Source organism: Danio rerio, chromosome 12, assembly GCF_052040795.2.
Source record: "Danio rerio strain M-AB ecotype USA chromosome 12, GRCz13ab, whole genome shotgun sequence".
Taxonomy (NCBI): domain Eukaryota; kingdom Metazoa; phylum Chordata; class Actinopteri; order Cypriniformes; family Danionidae; genus Danio; species Danio rerio.
In genome coordinates, this window is record NC_141032.1 from 34084303 (window position 1) to 34108991 (window position 24689).

The following is a 24689-nucleotide window of genomic DNA, read 5'->3' on the forward strand; positions in this document are numbered from 1 at the left end:
TTCAATTGTTGTTTCGACAAATTTAGGTTCCTTGTGGTCAGATATTTAGATTTTCAGATATCTGAGAGTTTTATACTCCTTTGATAGTCACTTGTTGTTGATTATAACAAAAGAAAAAGGTTTGAAAATGGAAAGGATTATTTCAACTGAGTTCATTGATTTTTTTGCCAACAAACTAATTTCTACTTTTAGATATTGAGATATTGAGCTGTTTTATGCTCCTTTTACCCTTAACAAAACACAAATATTAGGTGTTAAATATAAAATGTGTCCTCGTTGATGTGTTAATTTACGTTTTTGATAAAAATAGACAGAATTAAAAGAAGTTTTTTTGCAACTTGTTTCTCGGTTTTTACTTGTATTTACTGTATTATTATTTATTATATTTATTATTGTATATTATTTATCTTATTTCAGATTAATTAGATTAAACGCTGTATTATGCAGGATGAGTTTTATCAGACAGTATTTGTTTTCATATGTATATTTCAACTGAATTTTCAGTTGTTATTTTGAGAAATTCTTATAAATCCTATACATTTTTATAAGATCAGATATTTACATTTTTAGATATGTGAGGGTTTTTATACTCCTTTGATAGTCACTTGTTGTTGATGTAGTCTTCATATTTATAGCATATTTATAGTTTCCTCGGGGTGCTCTGGTTTTCCCCACAATCCAAAGACATGCAGTATAGGTGAATTGAATAAACTAAATTGGCCGTAGTGTATGAGTGTGCATGAGTGTGTATTGATTTTCCCAGTGCTGGGTTGCAGCTGGAAGGGCATCCGCTGTGTGAAACATATGCTGGATAAGTTGGCGGTTCATTTCGCTGTGGTGACCCCTGATGCATAAAGGGACTAAGCCAAAGGAGAATGAATGAATGAATGACATTGAGGTATTCAGATGTTTTTATATTCCTTTTATTATGACTTTTTAAAATAAAACTTACATATTAGATTTTAAATATAAAATATGTCTCCATTGCCATGTGTTCATTATGCCCATTTTTACTCAAATCTTTCAGCAACAGACATTCAGTAAAGTTATTTTTTGTCTACAGATGTAGTGAAGACATGAAGCTGCCTGGACAGGAAGTTGGGAAAAGCCACAGCTGCTACAACATTGAGTTTACCTTTGATGCCGACACACAAGTTGCCATCACTATATATTACCAAGCCATTGAAGAGTTTCACAATGGTGTGCCAATGTAAGCATTAGACACACTCTGACTGTTGCTTTTTGATTATTTATTAATTATAAAACACTTCAGTCTTTACCAGTTGTTCTGAAAGGATATCTAGTCGGAAAATGACATCAAAGCTTGTGTGTTTTTATATGGCTCTGTTCATTGTGTGTTGTTGACAGATATTTGCCGCAGGACAGCTCTCTGCAGTCAGAGACGGTACATTTTAAACGCGGCGTCTGCCAACAGTTCTGTCTGCCCTCTCATTATGTCAACTTATCAGAGTGGGCAGAGGACGAGGTAACATCTGCTAGCTCTGTCCTGAGTGTTTGTGCATTTTGCTGGAGAGAGCTTAAAAAAATGTCAGATTAAATCAGTCTAATTTGTGTCATTAGAGAAATCATAGAGCTGTTCATAATTTGTGTCCTTGGTTAAACCTGGTGTTGTGGCTTATTATTACACAGCTACTTTTTGACATGGATAAGGACATCTATCCGATGGTTGTACAAGCAGTAGTGGATGAGGGAGATGGTGAGTTGGATGTAATACAATATATATATATAAATGTATATGTATGTTATGGAAATATCTGAAAACATTTTGGATCATGTTTTTGTGCAGAACACTTGGGACACTCACATGTTCTTCTTGCAACCTTTGAGAAGGTATGTTTTTTGTTGAATAATTTATACACACTGTTAAAATGTTAAGCCAGTATACAACAACAAAAAAACATAATCCTTGTTTCCTTTAGCTTTTTCTTGTTTACTCAACTTTTGAAAACATCAGTTGCACTGACCTAAAATGTCTAAAGTTTAGTGAACAAAAAAACTCTTTTGGGAATTGGTACTAAAAAAAATACAACATTATCCCAACAAACAAACCTAGTTCAATTTAAAAAAAAAACAACAAATAAATAAAACAGAGACAAATGTAACAAAACATTTATTAGGCACAGAATAAGAAACAGGACAGGAGGCAAACAACAATAACGGCAAACAAGAAAAGGATAAAAACATGGCAGGACAAACAGGGAAAATGCTTCGTAATGCTTCACAGTGAAAAACAAGACTCAACAAAGAGTCTGGGTGAATGAGGTGTCTTTTTAGTCCTAATAATCAGTCCATCATGATCTTCCGGCTGTGTGTGTCAGGAGAATTGGTTACTCCATTTGAATAATGCTGCAATCACACTAGAGTTTGCGCATGTGAAATTCTGTTGTACGGCGCTGCGAAAAGGGCCATGATTAAACAAGACGATGAAACATTAAAAAAAGCGAGCGATTGCTCTATGTTTTAAATTTCTCTCCAGAGAGGTCATGTTTTGATCTTCGATTGGTCTCAGGCAGTCATGTGATGCAATTTCGCAGGTCAAAGTTCACCAAGCTTAAACTTACCAAAGCAGCAAACTGCGAAACTTGTCGCACGAGCTTGTGTTTCCGGTCTACCGCATTCGCATGTGTATTTGCGTCTATGGGAAGAAAAGTGCAGTGTGACCACAGCTTTATAGTGTGAGCATTTGAGTTGTCATTTAATTATTACAGGATTTTGCTGAGTTGATGATGCAAATTAAAAATCAAAAACATTTGCTTTCTCATTTGAGAATGCAATTTGATTTATTTTCAGATCATTTGAGCACTTGATTTGTCATTTGGGTAGTTGTTTTGAAAGTACAATTTATTTTTGATCTTTGTAGGCATTTAAATTGTCATTTAAATTTTTAAAGGAAAAAAAACCTTCTATATTTAAATAACAGTTAAATTAAAGTTAACAGTCCACATGTGCTAAACGTTTCTTTTTGTACATCGAACTAGGTAAATGTGAGATGAAAATTCATATTAAAAGTATTTCTGCAGCTTTGCCCCCCATCCCAAAAAAACAAAATAAATTACAAATGAATAACAACTTTAAATTACGTTAGCATTATTGCAGTAGTATTTTGTTGATGTTGTTGTTGTTGTTGTTAATAATAATTACATTAATTTTATTATTGGTGTTACTATTATTTTTGACATTGTTGTTAGGGTTGAAATACTGCAATCTTTATTTTTTAAAGTGAGGAGGTCTGAGTTTAACTCAACTTAAAATAACAAGTTGCCTCTAATCTTTTTAACTCAGTGAAGAAAAGTTTGATTAAGGTTAAGTTAAGGCGTTAATGTACTTGTACAAACGTTTTTCCTGATTTTTGCTAAACTAACCCAAAAATTATTTTAACTTTTAAATTTTTTACAGTGCATTTGAAGTCACAATTAATCGCCCTCTTGTGATTTTTTTTAAACTTAAAAAAAAAAAAAAATTCCCAAATGATGTTTAAAAGAGCAAGGAATTTTCCACATTATTTCCTATAATTTTTTTTCTTCTGGAGAAAGTTTGATTTGCTTTATTTTGGCTAGAATAAAAGTATTTTTAATAATAAGGCAAGGCAAGGCAAGTTTATTTATATAGCACATTTCATACACAATGGCAATTCAAAGTGCTTTACATAAACAAGAATAAAAGAAACAAGTAAAATAAAAATAAAAACAAATAATAAAAATGCGTAAAAACAAAACAAAACATAAAAACAGGTAAAATGTGATATAAAAGAATGAAGAAGAAGAGAAAAACATGATAGTGCAATCTGTCGGACGCAGCACAGTGCTCATTCAGTAAAGGCACAGCTAAACAGATTTGTTTTCAGTCTTGATTTGAATGTGCCTAATGTTGGAGCACATCTGATCATTTCTGGAAGCTGATTCCAGCAGCGAGGGGCATAGTGGCTAAAAGCCGATTCACCCTGCTTTGACTGAACTCTTGGAACTTCTAGTTTATATGATCCTAATGATCTGAGTGGTCTGTTAGGTTTGTATTCAGTGAGCATATCTGTGATGTATTTAGGTCCTAGGCCATTTAGTGATTTATAGACCAGTAATAATACTTTAAAATCTATTCTGAATGTAAATATAAATAAAATGATATACAGCCATATCGCACTGCTACTCGTGTGATATTGCTCATAGATATAAAAATACATTCCTACTGTTCAAAGATTTGGGGTTTGGTACTGTCATGATGGTGAAAAATTGCAATGTTTCAGTAATTCGGCTGAATTAAATAATATTTCTGGTGTTTTTTAAAACCAGCACTTAAAAAAACTAAATGTACTGTTTCAACTGATGGTTTAAAGAGCTGCTGTGTTTTTCTTTCAGCATATGGATGGAAGTTACTGCGTGAAACCTCTAAAGCAGAAACAAGTGGTAAGTGCTTACTATTTATATAACACTTTTTATACCCCATTAGCAGCAAGGGTAATTATAATGGTAAAGATGTAGTTCTAAGTATCAGCACACCACAACTATAATGTTAACTGCATGGAAAAAATAATCATTACAATCACTTTCAGAATTTAATTTCTGCTGATAATCAATAAAATAGCCTTTAAAATTAATCCTGCTCTAATAAGCACTAACATTTAAAGTAGCACCCCCCAAAAATCCAGGATGTCATTGTGTGTAAGTGCCTTTGTAGTTATCTATTTTAGTTTGAATGAGCCTTTATATATAAAAAGTAACCATTAAAACAAAAGGTCAGCCAAAATCAGGTGGCTTTTGCAATATAAATGTCTCATTTGGCTCTGCTAAGTGGCAAATGTTCAATAAACCTCTTAAGCTCAGTGTGCTATTCTCTTAGGTGGATGGAGTCAGTTACCTGCTGCAAGAGATCTATGGCATAGAGAATAAATACAACAGTCAAGAATCAAAGGCAAGTCATCATCCACCTTCACAAAAAGACATCAGTGCAAATAGTGGAATCATTTATATAACAAAAAAGCATCAGTATAGTAACTGCATACAGTGTTTGGTTGTTGTGACTACTCATAAATCGCTCCATATTAATTTAAAAAAAGACGACATCTGTCAGTCTTAAGCTTTCATTCATTAATTGGTATGAAAATGACTCACTGGTGTTTACAGGTTGCTGAAGATGAGATTAGTGACAACAGCGCTGAATGTGTGGTGTGTTTGTCGGACGTGCGGGACACACTGATCCTGCCCTGCAGACACCTGTGCCTGTGCAACGCCTGTGCAGACACGCTGCGCTACCAGGCCAACTGTTGCCCCATCTGTCGACTGCGTAAGAACCAACCCCTGTACCACTCTCATTGTGCAGGACTCTCTTTGATTGAGATTATTATCAAAATATAACACACCTCAGATGATATTTGTGTTTGTGGTGTTTCATTCTTGAATGCGGTAGTGGATTACATTGAATAAAATACTGAACTTATAAGGGTATTTCAGCTAAACATGAAAATTCGATGTTTATTTACTCTATACAGCTTTTTATTCAGTTGAACATTAACAGAATTTTCGCATATAGCAATCTAATATAGATATGAATAATAAAGAGATATAAATATAGGATAATTACATATATGATATACAAGTTCATATTTGGATTTCAGATATATAAAATATATGTCATATATGAAACATTTATTTCAAAATATTGCAAAAATAACTATTTACATGTATATTTTTTTCAACCATAAGAATTACAAAAAAAAAAATTGTCATAGAACATCTTTAGAAATGGAAAGATAATACAATTAAATTCATGCAAAAAATTGCCAAAAAAAAAGAACATACAAACTACAACATTTCAACAAAATTTATTTATTTTGTGTTTCTCTTAATTTTTGCTATTTTTTAAAATTCTTTAATATTTTTCCCCATCATATCAATTTAGGCTACACATTTGGCTTGAGTACTGACTAAACTAATGTATATGCACAAATATGATATTGTAAAGCATCCTATAGAAAATATTAATTTAAATATAGGTTTTGTGGGGGGTGTACTCATATATGCTGAGCACTGTATGTATGTATGTATGTATATATACTGTATGTATATCATATATCAGACCTCTATATGGCTTAGCTGAAATTGGAACTTTAACTGTGGTGATTTATAAAATTTATTTCAACAGCAACTGACACTTTAAAAGTCTAACACCTCTAAGTGTTACATGAGAATTGTGTCCTTAATCAGGAGGAAAGAATTCTGAATGGTCCAACTCATTTTTTGTTTCTACATTATGGATTGTTTCCCTCTGGTAGGAGATATAGAGTTCCTAAATAAAAGTTAAACTGAGGAAATCCATTTTACCTGTTTCAGTTTAAGAGTTTAAGAGTTTAACTTAATTAGCATTATAATTATTGTCACTATTGTGTTTTGTATTGTTTTTATTATTTGTTTTTATGGTATGTCTGCAGCAATATGGTGATGCCCACAACAAATTTCCTGTCAAGATCAATAACGTTTACTACTATTACTACTACTACTACTACTACTACTACTACTACTACTACTACTACCACTACTACTACTAAAACAATATACAGACAATTTACTTGTTTAATGTTTCTGTAACTTGCAACTTATATAAAAATGTTATAAACAAATCTGTTAGTTAGTGTCTGCATATTTGTTGTTGCTTGACCAGAAGCTTTAAGATTAAAGGTAATATTATTACAAACAGTGCTCATTTTATTGCACTTACCAACAGATTTGCTTAATAAGTCCTCAATGTATCATATTATTTAGCTTTGCCTGAATACTTTTCTTTGAATTTTAAAGTGCCAGTAGCCAATTACTTGCATTTTATGATTCACAAGAACTATAGTTTCGGCTAAAAATCTTCTTTATTGTAATCAACAGCAAATTAACAACAAATATTTATTTTTGGGTGAACTATCCCTTTAAAGTCCGTTCACAACAATATTGATCATTAAAAATAGCTAGAGCATTAACTGCGAATCCACAATAGTGTATAATAATATTCTGTCTATTTGAAACATGTGTGTGGGGTGGCACGATGGCTCAGTGGTTAGCACTGTCACCTCAGAGCAAGAGGGTCGCTGGTTCGAGTCCCTGGGCCAGTTGATATTTCTGTGTGGAGTTTGCATGTTCTCCCTGTGTTTGCGCAAGATTCTTTTCAAGTATTCAGTTTTCCCCCAGATTCCAAAGACATGCGGTATAGGTGAATAAACAAAATCAGTCGTAGTGTATGAGTTTGTGTGTGAATGAGAGAGCTTATGGGTGTTTCCCAGTACTGGGTTGTGGCTGGAGGGGCATGCACTATGTAAAACATATGCAAGAATAGTTAATGGTTCATTCCGCTGTGGTGACCCTTGATACATAAGGGACTACACAGAATGAAAGAATGAAGCTTTTGAAAGGGATTCCAATAGTATTGTTAATTTCTAGCATTACAATTGCAGTGGGACTCATTTATTCTTTTAAACGTTGAATGATTTTCTGATTACTTTTTATGTCATCATCTTTGGTGGTAGCGGCCCTTTATTTACAATATTTTGTTTGTTGAAAAATTTGTATTGTTTATGTTGAAATATTTTGTTCATTTAAAATGTCTTCATTTTTCTCCATAGCATTTCGTGCCCTTCTTCAAATCCGAGCGATGAGGAAAAAACTGAGCCCACTTACACCTACTGGATTTAACCCTGTCATCACCTCACAGACGTCAGATTCAGAGGAGCACTCGGTAATTCACAGAGATCATACAATGTTCTACTCATAGCAAACGTATTATAGCCAAATAAAATACATATTATCCCATTAATTATGTCAAACAACCAAATGTGCTAGAGCAGTTGATTTTTGCGTGCACACAAAAGTTTGTTAGGACTGTACACTTTAATAATTTAAAGCAACAATTCACCTTAACATTTTTATTTGCAGTTATTTTACTCACCCTTATGCCACCAGAGTGGTAGATGCTTTTTATTTTTTAATGTTTACTTTAACTCTCAAAGTGCAAGTATCCATTAAATGTAAATCATATAGGAGTCACTCACGACCACGATTTCATCTGAAAATATATATTTTTACTCATGTTCTATTCCAGATCAATAGTGAAGTGTGCACTGTGCTGTTGCATTATTTTGATGTGGTGCTCAAAAGGTCATGATTCACACTCCTTGTTTAATTTCTTTATTTTACATTCTTAGTTATAAAACTCAATTGTTTCAGCTCAACGCCTTCCTCAGAGTGTGAACTTAACCCTGCAGGCACAGGACGTCAACATGATGGATGTTGGATGTTGTTTGGATATAAAAATTGGGTTGACATCAGAACCCAACGTCAGGCCAGTGTCAAAGTCCAACCTAAAATCAACCTAAAATCAACCAAATTTCAAAGTCTAATCATATTACACCTTAACAATATGTGGACGTTACCACTATGACATCTATCAGACATTGGATTTTGGTCACTTTCCAATGCAATCTAAAATCAACAAAATATTAACGTAAATTTGATGTCGTTATTGGGCGTCAAAATAATGTTGTCCTTAGATGCTGGCTAGACATTGAATTTTGGTCACCTGACGTCATGATCTAAATCAGGGGTCACCAGTCCTGGAGGTCCGGTGCCCTGCAGCGTTTAGCTCCAACTTGCCTCAACACACCTGCCTGGGTGTTTCAAGTATACCTAGTAAAACCTTGATTAGCTTGTTCAGGTGTGTTTGATTAGGATTGGAGCTAAAATCTGAAGGACACACGCCCTCCAAGAACAAGTTTGGTGATCCCTGATCTAAATAATAATATTATTGTCTCATGATGTTGTGTGTCTTCTGGGAAGGAACTGAGGAAGGCATTGAGCCAAAAAAATTGTGTTTTATATCTCCGAAGAATGTAAAGTAATGGTATTATTCAATGAGTGTGGATCATGACCTTTTGAGTACCAATGTTCTCCTGAAAAAAGCCACCTACATCTTGTATGACCTTATAAAAATGCAGCAAATTTACATTTTTGGGTGAACTATAGTATTCGAACATTGCCTGATATAAATTAAGCACAGTTTAATGCAGAAACACACAAACCATCTGTCTGCACCATACTAAAAGTACAAATATTGTTATGCTTTCAGTTCTGAATAGCCACATGTGTGTTTACTGCAGGCGTCAGAGCACATCCCACCAGGCTACGAAGCTGTGTCCCTGTTGGAGGCCTTGAATGGGCCCCTGAACCCGTCGCCATCTGCTCCTCCACTTCAGGGCCTCACCAGGGGCCATGTTTCTGGATCCGTGCCCACATTTGGCAGTGAGAGCCACCACACGCCCGTGCGCTCCCTCTCTCCACTAGATCATTCTGTCAACCCCAACCAGACTGTGAAACACAAGAAAAGTGGCTCAAAGTGAGTTGAAGGGTGCTGTAGAATGAAACAATTAAAATAGATCAAATAAAAGAAGCTAATATCACTCAAATATTAGAAAAGAACATTGCACCTAATCAAAGCAAAATATAAAATATAAAATGACTACTTTATAATGAATACTTTGCACATTTCTCTTTAATTTTGTCCTATGTAGGGATTTACTGTTATGTTAGGATTTTTTTTTAGCGTAGAAATTTTTCATTTTATTTTAGGTGCAGAGTGGAGGCTGTGTTTAGGCAGAGGATTGCATATATTGCTATATCAGATATCTGGGGATCCACACCTAAAATCAAATTATGGGCTCTATTTTAACAATCTAGATGCAAAGTCTATGGGCCCCATCACACACCTTACGCAACAAGGCGCAAGACGTGTTTGCCAAGACTTGTTGCTATTTTCAGACCAGTGCAACCCTAATTTTCCTGTTTTCCGCCACGTTGTTTAAATAGCAAATCCATTTGCACCACTTTGTGGACTAGACACTTTTGTTCCAGTCAAGAAAGGAGGTGTGTTAAGGCACATTGTTGGCTTGTTGCTATTTTGAGGAACTAAAAAAGACCGGCTAAAAGCAGGTCTAAAGTTCAGCACAAAATGCATTAGTTGTGTACCTTGCTCACACATTCCTTAATACACACAGGATGTACAGCAATACACACATATCTTTACAAATGAAAAAGAATCAAAGTAAAATTTTACAAAAATAATTACTTTCTACAAAAATGTAAAAATCACTGCCTCCATGGCTTTTTTTAGTTTATTCACGTCAATTTGCTTTTGTATAATGTTATTATTTTTCAGTAGTAGTATTTATTATATGCATATTTAAATTTGTTTTATTAAATACAAGCTTAGATTTGTCCACCTGTAAGGTTTTGGACCAAATGGGGCACAGCATGTGTATTTGGATATAACTCTTGGTTTTTTGACCACACACATCATTGTTAATGTATTCCTTTGCTGGAAATTAGAACTGAATTTAGAAATAGTTTTGGAACAAATCTTTGCACTTAACAAACGAAATGAATTATGTAGGTTAATGGATGTCTTCAGTGGAGTGTACAGCACTGTTTCCTTATCCACGAAAGAGAGAAAGAGAAAGTGAAAGAACAGGCCGATTAGAGGAGGAAAAATTAAGGTTGTGCTGGTCTGAAAACAGCAACACGTCGGGGCAAACAGTTGCAAACACGCCTTATTGCACCTTATTGTGCCAGATGTATGATAGGGCCCATAGTCTCTTTGATAGTTGCATTAACACGTTTGCTAAAACACTATTGCCAGCACCTCACAATAAAGATGTCTCAGAGGGTGTTTATGTGATATTTAAGCAAACAAACTAAACTTTTTGTTTATTAACAATTTGAATTAAATTGTTATTAACTGTGATGAATAGGGTGTTAGTTAGAGACACACCTGTATTATACCCCACATCAAAAGCATAGTAGAGCAAAATTAAATTAAGTTCTTCTAACTCAGTGGTCACCAAACTTGGTCACCAAACCCTGGAGGGCCGGTGTCCTGCAGATTTTAGCTCCAGCCCTCATCAAACACACCTGAACAAGCTAATCATGCTCTTACTTGGTATACTTGAACCATCCTGGCAGGTGTAATGAAGCAAGTTGGAGGTAAACCCTGCAGGCACACTGGCCCTCCAGGACCGAGATTGGTGACCCTTGTTCTAACTTAAAAAAATAAGAGTTTAAAATTAAATATTTTAAAGCAATACAATTCCACATTTTTTTGGACCAATCTGACTCTTTATCGTGTGTTTCAGTGTTACTCTACAAAGCTTTTAAATAAAGTCTCCAGAACATTTGCTGGATGTTATTAGAACTGTCACTTTACATATTTTCTTGAAGGTTCAATTATAAGCTGAGGAGTCAAACAGATGAGCGAGTCGGTGCTAATCATGTATTCTAAAACCTCCCTAGATCCGTCTCCCAGAATTCATCAGTTCTGCCTGAGGAGGAGGATGAGAAGTCATGCAGCGAATCTGAAGCGCAAACATGCAGGAGAAAACTACATGTAGAACAACAAGAGGTACAGGTATCTCGAGTAGCCTGATAGTGTTTATGCATTTATCTTGAGCTTTTTCTGTTTTATTGTCATATTTGTTTTTAAGGCATGAAAGAAGTCTCTTATGCTGACCATGATTGGAATTATTATTACATTTACAAAATGTGCTTTTAATGCATCAAGACAAAAAAAAAAAAATGTGATATACTGTTTTTTTTTTTTTTTGTAAATAAGGAAGTGCCCAGTATATTTTTCTGAGTAAAAAGTAATGACTATTATACATTTCTATTATGTGCTATTGAGCACACCCAGTAAAATAATTTAGTGTAACAATATTTTACACACAAATACATATTTAAAACAAAAAATATTTTATCACATATTAAAAGAGACTATTTAAGGATCACAGAGCAACCATAAAATATAAATTCTTTGTCGTTTTATACTTTTATATCTTTTAACTATGTCTTAAACCAGTGTTTCTCAACCATGTTCCTGGAGGACCACCAACACTGCATGTTTTGGATGTTTCCATTGTCTGTCACACCCATTACAGTGCTGCGTCCCAATTTGCATACTTATACGGTGTCCTAAAAGTATGTACTTTTTTGTGAAGACTTTTGAGTATGTAACAAGAGGATGTAAATTTTGGGACATACAAATTCACATCCAATGTGCAATGTTTTGTGGGCAATATTAGCGGTTAGACCAGGGGTTTCAAACTGGCGGCCCGCGGGCCATTTGCGGCCCTCAGTGCAATATTTTGTGGCCCGCGCCGACCGCTGTACACTGACAGAATCAGCGGAGCGGGGAGAGGGAGCGCTCCCCGCTCCGCTGATTCTATCCGTACATAGCGGTCACTGGCATTCCCCGCCCGCCGTGTTGTCGCGCGCGTTCTCATCAGCTGTGTTGTCGCGCGCGTACTCAAGAGCGGTGTTATCGCGCGCCTACTGAAGGGCGGGACCGAGGGTGTGTCGCGTCGCGGGGGCACTTTTGATCATTTTGGAAGGGCACTTTCTATGCAAGACTAAAAAGGGCATGTGCACTGCACAGGTTGAGCCCTATGTGTGCACGTGCCTGCCCTGCATCTTATATATATTATAGGTAGATACTGACTGGTACAGACAGATGTGACTGGAGTGGGGTGGGGGTGTTTTATTTATACATATATACGCCTTTTTTTAGGTGAGGGAATGAAAGTTTTGAGTGAGTTCCCTCACTTTTTTCCCAGGACTTCAATAAGTCAAAGTACAGGTCTAGACTTAATGATGATCATCTTCAAGCCATACTGAGGGTCTCAACTGCTTCCGCTCTAAAGCCAAATGTGGTTCAGATTTGTGAGAAGAAGCGCTGTCAAGTCTCTGGCAGCAAGAAGTAGGCAAAAGATGCCATGTTCAGAAGAACTGTTCATAATCTTCAATCAATGTTCTATTAATGTTCAGGACACTTCATGTTCAGAAGAAATAACTAAAACTTTTAATAATGACATTTGAGGACTTTTTTTTTTTGTGAAATCCCTTATGCGGCCCAGCCTCACCCAGACTTTGCCTCCTGCGGCCCCCCGGTAAATTGAGTTTGAGACCCCTGGGTTAGACTAACGACAGTTCTACTCTTCGAATTTCTACCGGAAATAGTAGACTATGTGGGAAACTTTGGAATCCTCTTTTCAACATACTACAGTTCGGGGCATACAAATTCTATTTTTGAATACTATTTAGGATGGATAGTATCCAAATTGCGACACAGCAAGATCTTTCAGTCTCTGCTAATGATCTGAATCAGATGTGTTTGGGTTGGTGCAGTATGCAAGTTTGACATCCAGTAGTTGAATTGGGTTTTGGGTTCCTGGATCAAAGCACATGCAAACACAGATTGAGGACCAACAGAAGCAAGTGACCATTGAGCCTAAAGGCTGATTTAAGTCGTGTTCTATGTAAAAGCAACGACACATGATAGAAGGAATATTTTCCAAATTAAAAGGAGTTTTTGTTCTATCCAACACCTCAAATTTATACTTTAGAAACGGCTTCATATTCTTGCAGCTGAACAACAGGATACACTGACAATGATCACCTCAGGTACACCTCATGTGCTTTTACAGTGTTAAATGATAACAATGTGAGTTTGAATGCCATTTTACATGACATTTATAGCCATACTAGTGAAAGCAGCAGATAGTTTACCTTAGACCTTGAAAATAAAATAAACCTTTGAAATTGAACTTTAACTGTGAAATAATGCAAATCAACACATATCAATGATTAAGCATGTACATTTAATAATGTTGAAGAGGTTTCTTATGTATTAATTAGATTAGAAACCTTACCATTTTGTGCATATTCTGTGCCTCTGAATGGCTGTATTTAACCTTTTGTCGTGTTTTGTCTGGTGCCCACAGCCAAATTGCTTATCACTGCAAATCTCATTAAGTAGCGTGTTGTTAGGACACGGGGTTAAAATGTAACCTGTCAACTAATGTTTATGTTCTTAATATTTTTATTATTTGCTAATTAATAACCTCATGTGAAATTCTGAATGTGCCTCTTATTTCAGAGTCTGCTAATGTGCACCGGAGGTTTCGTTTCAGTCATGGGTGCATGCTTTCTGAATGAATGAATGAATGAATGAATGAAGGAAATAAGTTGTTTTCCAAAAAGGCAACCCTTATGCTGAATGATAATTGGCTAAAGTGGCAGTGGGCGGGTTAAAAGAACCAAAACAAAGACAACCGTTCACGTAACAGACATCTTCAAAGCAGAATTACTGACTTGAGCATTGTTTTTCAGATAAACAAGAATGTTCACTTAGCTTGTTTCTTAATTATCTGTAAACATATTATGGTATTTTTATGCTTAAGAAGAGTCAAAAACTTACATACAGCACCATTAAGAAGACATGGAAAATGTGCAGAGTTGGTGGTCCTTCTGGAACATGGTTGAGTATCTTAAACCACTATGTATCACACATTTCTTAGCAGCTTTCTATTCTATTCTATTCTATTCTATTCTATTCTATTCTATTCTATTCTATTCTATAATTTATTTCAATAAGTACAGATCAGAATGAGAATGTTTGTTAATTTTTTTTACCTAAATATATTTGCTATATTGGAACCAAGTTGTCAGCTGTCATGGAAAATTGCATAAACATATAGCATGTTTTAAATAGCCGAATACCATTATTCACTAGTGATAGTGAACATCATTCTGCTCATCATCGCATCTAAATTCTCCTGCAGTCTGGAGTGACTCCTGAAAGCGACAACCTCACCTTGTCATCCTCGGGGGCCATCGATCAGTCCTGTAACGGGACGCCTCTCTCCTCCACGATCACCTCCCCAGAGGGTACAGCGTTTCAGTCCACTAAACCTTGCTCACTAAAATGCACACCAGAACTCGATCGTTTACATCTGCTTGTTCTGTTCAGATCCAGTCAGCAGCAGCCTGGCTCAGTCAGTGATGTCCATGGCGTCGTCTCATAGTCAGCACTCTCAGATCAGCACAGACACTCTGTCCTCAATGTCTGGATCCTACATGGCTGGAGCCGAGGGGGAGGAGGCTGCTGAGACCCCAGCCGAGAGCAGAGCACCTTCACAACATGAGGGTGAGGTAAGAGAGTTAGAAGCCCTGGAAGCAGCACGTCATCGACTTCCGATGCTGTTGCTGAAGTTGATGGTTTTTTCAACATGATAATCCATCAGTCCGCTAGAAATCTAAATTTACAATGTTTATTCTTCTAACTCACGTTGTTTTTCATGAAGTCATCATGAAATAGAAGTTAAAATTGTCCTTTTTTTCTTCTATTGTGAAGTACATCCACTTGAAATGGTCCTGAAATTACAAATAAATGTAGGCCTGTCAATGATTTGGATTTAGATGCATGAAAGAATGGACTGTTGGAAGATGGGTGTTGAAGGGGTTAACAAAATTACATTTAAAAAGACTGACGAATGGATAAAAGCCATGCCAAAGTGAGACATGCCCTGATAACTCTTTCTGAAAGGCATTTCATGTGATCAGATATGAAGAAAAGTCATTTTAAGAGGGCAGGGAAGGTTATGATATGTGATTAAAGATTCTCAGGGGAAATTATTTTGGTAAGACGATTTGATGGTCCGTATTGCACATTTTGTTAACTAAAAGTTGCACTGCAACTACATGCCAATTACTTCTCATTTGAGTATTAGTAGTCTGTCTGTATAATATCTGATGAGACTGCTCTTCAACATTTAACTGACTATAAGAAACTTTGAAATAACATGTCAACTTCCTACATGTCAACCTAACAGTCTACTTATAATCTAATGAGAATTAGTTGGCATGTAGATGGAATGTAACTTAAATTACATTGAAAGAGACTGAAATTACACCTTTATTTTTTAATTTTTAATTTGAAACATGCTAGTTAATCCACTCTAAAAATGTTTCTTTTGGTTATTTTTAATGAAAGTCTGACCATTTTCTTCCGCCATTAAAGTGGCGGCTTTTGGTTGACGTAAGCTTGAGGGTTTTCATAGAAACTGTATATCAATATCCTTAACAATGCCCTTCTTACCGTTAGTTTGCCATGAAAGAATAATACTCAAAATAAATCCCCATCCCCTATTCAATATTCTGTTTCAGTTGGAAGTACATCAAAATACTGAAATAAAAGTCTAAGCAACATCTATGCCTGGTTGTTGTTTTAGAGGATTAAACCCAAAAATATGTACTTATTAACTATTTATTCAACCTTAAAGTGGTTACAAACCTTTTTGCATTTTTTTCTTCTGTTGAGTACAAAAGGAGATATTTTGAAGAAATTTGAAAACTGGTAACCATTGACTTCTATAGTAGGAAAAAATGCTGTGGAAGTAATTTGTTTGTACCAGTTTGCCAAATTTTGCTAAATATTTTTGTTTTGATAACAAGTTAATATAGTTATTATTTGAACGTTTATATTTCACTCACAAATAAAAAAAATTATGGTACTGTTATTAAAAAAAGATTATGTAAGACTGGAATTTATACCAGGAATGAAACAAACCAAATCAAGCTTTAGCAAATGTATTTCAAGTGAACTAAAAAGAAAGAGCATGTGATATACTATACTGATTTGGCGCTTTGTGCATGTTTTGCTTGCTTGATATTAATTTGCAGTGAAAAGTTGAAAGCATAAATGTTGCAGTGGGTTTTAGATAAAATAAACTGATGTATTTAAAAAAAAAAGTTGTTTCGTATTGAACCGTTTCTTCTATTTAATTTTTTTAAAAATTAAAGTTACATTTGTTTGTAGAGTTCTTATTTAATTATTTTTCATAATTTTCCTGAGTTTAAATACTAGAGAAGGGTTAGGATTTAACTTTTTTATTGAACTCCATCTGCAGTCATTTGAGCATCAGTTCTGGCTTAAAATTATAATTAAAAAATACATCCTTAAGTAAAGACAAAATTGTTGTGCTCACTAAATTAAATTAGATTCATATGCATATTGTAAGATTAATTTTATTTTTTAAATTTACAATACTTCATAAAATGTCCTTAAATAGAGGTGTCTTATGTTAAATAATAAATTCTTAACCTAATAAATAAACTGAACTTGCTCGCTTTGCTTAGAAATTTTGTACTGTTTAAAAAAATTAAAAGGTAATAAATCATGGTAAATAATTGGCCAAAAATCAGTGTATTGCTACCAAAAACTTGCTAGAGCTATATTTATCACCATTGCAAAAACATTGAACAATTTAGAAGCTGTTTGTGCAAGTCATTGTATGTCTTACAGAGACCATATTTACATGTCTGCAGGATATCCCTAATGATGGAAAAGCGCATAACTTTGTGGCTGCCATTCTTGAAGAACAGGATTCAGAGGTGAAACATTGAAACAGTCGAAAATCTTAAACCAATAGATTTGTTTGAGATTGATCATTTATTTAGCTCTGTATTTCCATCCTTAGGGAAATGATGTGACTGAGGAAGATTGCGCATCTCCCACCAAAGAACATGGTAATTGTAACTTTAGCTATTGCCTGTAGTTTATTTATGGAAGCCAATTTTCACCACTGAATAAAAAAATAAAAAGGGAAATGTAACTATTCATCTCACAATTCTGAATATTTCAGAGGTTCATATGAACATGCATTTGCTAGTAATTAAGAAATATGTGTAATTATAAGAATTAAAGTCAGAATTGCTAGGAAAATGGTCATAATTGGCAATTACACACTCGCAATTGAGAAGATTCTTCTGACAATTCTGATGTTTTTCTCAGAATTGTGACATTGCAAATGTGAGTTATAAAGTCCTATTTGGAGAAAAGGTATTTTCTTATGTTTATACACAATTCCGACTTTATAATTTGCAATTGCATGTTAAAAATTTAAAACCGTGAGATCAAATACCTTTTTTATTTTTATTTAGTGGAGGAAAGGAACATTCAATATAACATTAGCCTAAGGAATAGAAAAACCCTCTGCGATGTAGGTGGCACTTCATTCAACCTGCCTACACTCCTGCTTGATGAATAACTTGTGTTTGCAGGTGGGCCAAAGAGGCTGTTCACTACAAATATATTTATCACATGACTCATTTGAGGCGAATGTAGTTCAGTTTTCATGTTTTCTTTAATCAGCCCACATACAAGCACATTTGGCTTCTGAATTTTAGCAGATGCAGTTTTGTAAAGTGGAGATCAAAATTAGAGGTCACAGCTTATTTTGAGATATTTGAAAGAAACAGAAATTTAACAAAAAAATTTGACTTAGTGGTAATTCCCTTAATTAACTGGCAGCCTAAATTTCCAGATTCCACTAGATTCCATCCAAAGATGTGAATTATACTTATGTGCACAACTGGAACATTGAAAAAACAACATCTGAGAATAAATTACTATTTCCATTCCATCCAAAACAGAATTTGCAGCAGTATAAGAAGCCACTGTGGGCCTTTTTTATAAAATTTTGCACCTCAGAAGATGAAACTCAATGAATGCACAGTAGCTTTCGGAAGAACAAGACAGCTCTTTGGGAGCGCAGCCGCACAAAACAGTTCTGGAAGGTAATATACCAAACCACTGTGAGGATGAACTTTGGCTAAGAGATTTTAGAGTGACAGGCGTCACAGTGGCGCAGTGGGTAGCACAATTGCCTCACAGCAAGAAGGTCACTGGTTCGAGCCTCGGCTGGATAAGTTGGCATTTCTGTGTGAAGTTTGCCTGTTCTCCTTGTGCTCGTGTGGGTTTCCTCTGGGTGCTCCGGTTTTCCCCACAGCCAATTTAGCTTATTCAGTTCACCTTTACCACATGTATTTGGACTAGGAGGGAAATCGGAGAACCCAGAGGAAACTCACGCAAACACGGGGAGAACATTACAGAAACTTGTAGATTCCATACAAAATATGCAGCTGGTCTGACAGTTCTTGTCAGGTGACTTGCGGTGCGCTCGTGGAAATCTGAAGACGTCTTTAATTGGGTTTGCCTGGAAGGTGCAAGCTCGTTGCATTGCTTACGGGCATCACTCAATATGTGGTCACAAGCCATGCACCACCATTAGAAATAACAAACTTGTGCGCAGAACAGACGCAATATGTGAACGGCTGCCATCATTTGCAATCTCCAGCAGTTTATTTTCTTCTTACACAGACACAGATGTGCTGGATCACCTGATTTGTTGACAAATGCATTGCAGATCTAATCTTTGGCAGTTCATAGGTCCTTCACTGGGCCTTTTCCCCTTCACAAAGAAATTTTCCAAAGACGTAAATTTGGGTGACCAAGATGTAACCAAGAGGATACAGTTCTTTTGTTTTTTAAATAAAAGATTTTTCATGCAGCACATTGGCGCAGTAGGTAGCACGATCGCCTCACAACAAGAAGGTCGCTGGTTCGAGCCTCGGCTGGGTCAGTTGGCATTTCTGTATGGAGTTTGCATGTTCTCCCTGTGTTCACGTGGGTTTCCTCTGGGTGGTCCAGTTTCCCTCACAAGTCCAAAAACATGCGGTACTAATGAATTGGGTAAACAAAATAGTCCATAGTGTATGTGTATGAATGTGTGTGTATGGATGTTTCCCAGTGATGGGTTGCAGCTGGATGGGCATTCGCTGCTTGAAACGTATGATGGATAAGTTGGTGGTTCATTCCGCTGTGGCAACCTCTGATTAATAAAGGGACTAAGCTGTAAAAAAAATGAATAAATGAAGATTTTTCAAAATAAAAGATTGTTCAGATTCAGATAATAAATAAAACTGAAATAATTAATGATTCCTTGTGTGGGCCGATACCAATTGATCCACAGACTGGCGGTCCACAGCCCGGGGGTTGAAGACCACAGATCCAGATGAAGCTTTCAGCCATAGCAAAAAATGCTGACCATTCTAAATCTGTGATTTCTAGAATATTTTATCTTTACAATGTCACTAACTCCGTCAAGTTGCCCAAAAATTTACAAAGACAATAAAGAAAAACAAAAAACCCTTCCCTGCTCTCAACATCCAATCATCCAGCAATTATCATGCAGAGCAATGATCATTTTGATCTCCACTGTACAAATATTCCATTATTGATTTTAGTTTTATAACAATTATTTTGAGCAATTAAGTAGTTTAATACAAGCAGTTGAGGTTTTGCTTTTTATTATAACCAGTCCCCTTTTGCATATGCAGTTTTTGTTTTTATTTAATGCATTGTATGCTATTACCAATGTGAAAAAATGAATGTTCTTGTGCACGTGCCGATCGCATCCGCTCTGCTTTCACATTAAGTACTTGTGCATTCATCAACCACAGCCATTCCAAATGGCTAGCGAGCAGCATCCTGCGCCCCATCGTTCCCACCCCCCACCCCTCACTCGCTGCTCTGCCCTGCCCTGCCTCGGCTGCTCTTGTTTGACCTCTGACCTCGCTTGCAGGTGGGCGCAGGAGGAGCGAGGCGCCTTGTCCAGAGTTTGACAATAACAATCAGGGGCAGTCTGACACCCACTGTATGACAGGCCTGGACAATGAGCAGCCTCCTGACGGCCGATTCGCTGGTGAGTGGCAACCTCTCGAACATGGACTTTTTGATTTCCAAAACAGCAACTCTATTGGCTTTCTCTGCTTCATGCACGTCCTTACTTTGACCCCCCTATGTGTAACATCAATTGGTAGAACGGCAATCCCCTTTATCCTCTTCCACCTCCTCTTCTTTTGTGTGTGTTTATGTGTATGTGTGAGTTTATATCGTGTATGACTTGTTTCTATCTCTCTGGGTCATACTAAAGGCTAAGTTCATGTTCAGTGTCTGCCAGCTCAAAGTAGCTTCGCGTCTTCTCCTTTCGTTTTTACGTTCATCCCTTCATTTTTATGCTCACCCTCCCCCCTTTTTTGCCAGCATTTTCTGTTAATCCTCAAGGTTTGGATCATGTCATTCAGAGAAAGCATTCTCTCTGGAAGAACTAAATGAAGCTTTTCATATGAGATGTGTGATATTAAAATATGCGTCTTACGCTACTAATCTTCTTCATATTTCTATTCATCTTGAGTTCTATGTAGTTGAAAAGATACAGTTGCACCATAAGAATTTGGGGACATAAGCCTCACTTAAATGTGTTTGAAGTTCTTTATATTGGATGAGTTTGTTTTTATATTATCAATTTTAATATTTATTATATTATATTAATTTAGTTTAAATTATTTAATTATATAAAATGTGTCTATTTAACATGATTTATTATTACTATACATTTGCTGTTGTTATTCGTTTTAAATGTTGTTTAAAGAGCCCCTATTATGCTCTAAGTAAAGTGAAATATATAGCTAAGGCTTAAATTTGAAAGTGGACTGTGTTTAAAACTATTGATTCATCTATAAAAGGGTCGACTCATAATATTTCGAATGAATCACTGCTGTAACGATTCTTTAGCAGTGTCGGTGTGACATCGATACGAAACTCAAGCCTCGCCCAATTGTTGTGCAAGCATATCCGGGGAAAATTGAAACCCCCGGCCCCGCCCACAAACACTGTAGATATAAAAAAAGGAAGACAAACACTGTAGCAGACGCCGCTTGAATCATGTTGTGAAGACAAGTGTGACGGAAAGTTAGTGTTTTTTTACCTACACAAAAATGAGGTTTAGAAGAGTGTTTGAAGTTAATTTTTGCAAAAATACCTCAGCATTATAGCCCCAGCCTTGTGCTGTGTTTGTGTCATTATTCTTGATGAGTGCTTCAGCAATCTACCTGCATACAATGTGGGACTCGTCTGCCGTTTGTTAAAGGATCAGAAAAGACTATTGATGTATGGGACTTTGTCAGAGCTTGACAGGAACTTTACAGTGCGCAGTTCATGGATCAGTTTCTTCCTCCATTTCACAAGTGTACAAGTTTTCAAGGTCAAGTTTTTAAAATAGTTTCGCTTTTTGATTAATACTGAATGTGTGTCCCTGTTTTTACTTATGGCTAAAAAAAGAGCAATATACTAGTGTTTAACTCCATTGCTTTAAACTCCTGCATTGGGCTCATATACTCTGCACTCTGGCTACTTGTTGATAAGCCATGCTGGGGATTTCTCTCTGTCTCACGTTAAACGCAGTCTACCAATCACAACAGACTAGTTCATCGGACCAATCAGCACAGATTAGCATCGTGAGTCATTATGATAATTTAGTAAAAACAAATGCATATTATAAGACAATGAAAGTGCTTTTTAACCTTGAATGCATTTCAGACTGTTGTTGGACACCCCCAAAGCCAAGATATTATCTTTTTTAATGCATAATAGAGGCTCTTTAAAAAATTTTCCCATTAAACTGATTCTGTTTTTAAAATAGAATAAGGTAATTGCGATCAATATTCCAATTTCAAAATTCCAAGTTTATGATATAATATAATGTAATAATAATATAATATAATATAATATAATATAATATAATATAATATAATATAATATAATATAATATAATATAATATAATATAATATAATATAATATAATATAATATAATATAATGATACTCATATTTATTAACTTTGCATGCATGTCCATATAGTGTTTGTGGTCACTTTAATTCATGTGTCCATTCAAGTCTTGTACTTACAGGGAGAAAACCCCTTACTTGAATGGCCACTTGAAATTTGAACACCCTCCTGATTAAAGATAAGGGTTTCCAGTAAGAAAGCAGTTGTTGTTGTTTTTTTCAAAAGGACTCTGACTACCACCATCCTCTCTCATTATTCTCTCATAAGCATCGAGCTTCTCCTCTCTCTCAATCCGACTCTCATTTTCTGTGGATGCCTGTTTAATTCTGTTGATGTGTTGTAAATGTGCTGTTCTCTCTCTTTCCTGTCTCTGTTTTTCCTTCCATCATTTCCCATCTCTCTCTCTCTCTCTCTCTCTCTCTCTCTCTCTCTCTCTCTCTCTCTCTCTCCCTCTCTCTCTCTCTCTCTTTCTCTCTCTCTCTGTATCTTCCTGGATTTCTGTGGAATGGACAGATGAGGACTCGTGTCCTGTTCACATTGAGGAATAGGTATGGAGTAAGTTAAAAGGCAATGCGGTCATGGATTCACAAAGAAGTTTCTGCCTTTATGCCATTCACTATTATCATCAGTGGGATTCTTTACAGATTTGCCTTTTGACCTCTTTGGGTTAAAAGAGCCTTTCAACCATTTACTTCTAAGTTGCATGATGAATATTCAATGCAGGACATTTTAGCTGATGAAACTCTTGGAGAACAATGGATAAAAATAGCTTAGTTTGCATGACTGACATATTAGCCAACCAACATACTCATATTAACTCTTTCCTTGCCAGCATTTTTAAAAAGCCAGACATCACCAGCATTTTAATCATTTTTACTCTCTAAATATTTTCCGCTAAGAATATATAACCATATTGTACATTAAAATAAAGAACCAAACCTCTGCTTTCAAAACAACGACAACATTGTATCTTAATGTGTGGATGTTTTATCATCAATTTAATGCAATGAAACATTTTCGACAAAAAAAAAAAAGAAAGGAAAAACAAGCAGACAGAAAAAGAAGTGCCCTGTTCAACATATGTATTGTACACACATGTACACTCACTGGTCACTTTAATAGGTACACCTTACTAGTACCGGGTTGGACCCTCTTTTGACTTCAGAACTGCCTTAATCCTTTATACCATAGATTCAACAAGGTACTGGAAATATTCCTCGCAGATTTTGGTCCATATTGACATGATAGCATCACGCAGTTGCTGCAGATTTATCTGCTGCACATATATGAAACAAATCTCCTGCTCCACCACAACCTAAAGGTGCTTATTGGATTGAGACCTGGTGATTGTGGAGGCCATTTGAGTACAGTGAACTCATTGTCATGTTCAAGTAACCAGTCTGAGATGATTCGCACTTTATGACATGGTGCGTTATCCTGCTGGAAGTAGCCATCAGACGATTTGGTTATAAAGGCATGGACATGGTCAGAAACAATACTCAAGTAGGCTGTGGCATTGACACGATTCTCAATAAGTACTAATGGGCTCAAAGTGTGCCAAGAAAACATCCCCCACATCACCACCACCAGCCTGAACTGTTGATACAAGGCAGGATGGATTCATGCTTTCATGTTGTTGATGCCATCAACTAGGCATTTGTGCCCTCAGAACTGCCGCTCACTGGATATTTTCTATTTTTTGGACCATTCTCTGTAAACCCTAGAGATGGTTGTGCATAAAAAATCCCATGGATCAGCAGTTTCTAAAATACTCAGACAAGCCCGTCTCGCGCAAACAACTATGCTAAGTTCAAAGTCACTCAAATCACCTTATTTCCCCATTCTGATGCTCAGTTTGAACTGCAGCAGATCGACTTGACCATGTCTACATGCCTAAATGCATTGGGTTGCTGCCATGTGATTGGCTGATTAGCAATTTTTGTTAATAAGCAGTTGTACCTAATAAAGTGGCCGGTGAGTGTATGTTTGTGTATGTGTGCATGCATGTGTGTATACATTTGCCAAATGCAAGTTGCATAACTCTTTATTTTAAGTAATCTGATCTACACTTACTCTCATAAATTTATATTTCGCTCTCAGGAGACCCAGATGTCCAGTAAATAATTTAAGACATGCTTCAGAGCAGGAACATCAAACTCAATTCCTGAAGGGCTGCAGCCCTGCACAGTTTAGTTCCAACCCCGCTCCAACACAATTAAGCTGCGGTCACACTAGAGTTTGTGTGTGTGAAATTTTGTCGAACGGTACTGTGAAAAGGGGCGGGATTAAACAAGAATAACAGCCATTAAAAAAAGTGAGCCATTGCTCCATGTTTTAAATTTCTG

The 24689-nt window shown here is 36.0% G+C and overlaps 1 protein-coding gene across 6 annotated transcripts in view; it reads left to right on the top strand.

The window, feature by feature from the left end:
- Positions 1–24689, top strand: part of rnf157 (ring finger protein 157) — a 40713-nt gene that overhangs the window by 11726 nt on the left and 4298 nt on the right. The window contains exons 4-19 of one of the 6 annotated variants that reach the window (XM_087276551.1): positions 1064–1210; positions 1369–1486; positions 1651–1717; positions 1808–1851; positions 4374–4421; positions 4855–4926; positions 5139–5298; positions 7619–7731; positions 9149–9384; positions 11334–11448; positions 14657–14762; positions 14845–15026; positions 17202–17267; positions 17354–17402; positions 20300–20419; positions 22858–22892. In XM_087276551.1, the coding sequence (XP_087132677.1) occupies positions 1064–1210; positions 1369–1486; positions 1651–1717; positions 1808–1851; positions 4374–4421; positions 4855–4926; positions 5139–5298; positions 7619–7731; positions 9149–9384; positions 11334–11448; positions 14657–14762; positions 14845–15026; positions 17202–17267; positions 17354–17402; positions 20300–20419; positions 22858–22892 (1678 nt within the window). The remainder of the gene's footprint in view (positions 1–1063; positions 1211–1368; positions 1487–1650; positions 1718–1807; positions 1852–4373; positions 4422–4854; positions 4927–5138; positions 5299–7618; positions 7732–9148; positions 9385–11333; positions 11449–14656; positions 14763–14844; positions 15027–17201; positions 17268–17353; positions 17403–20299; positions 20420–22857; positions 22893–24689) is intronic. The other 5 variants (XM_087276552.1, XM_087276549.1, XM_087276553.1 and 2 more) reach the window with 5 other exon arrangements.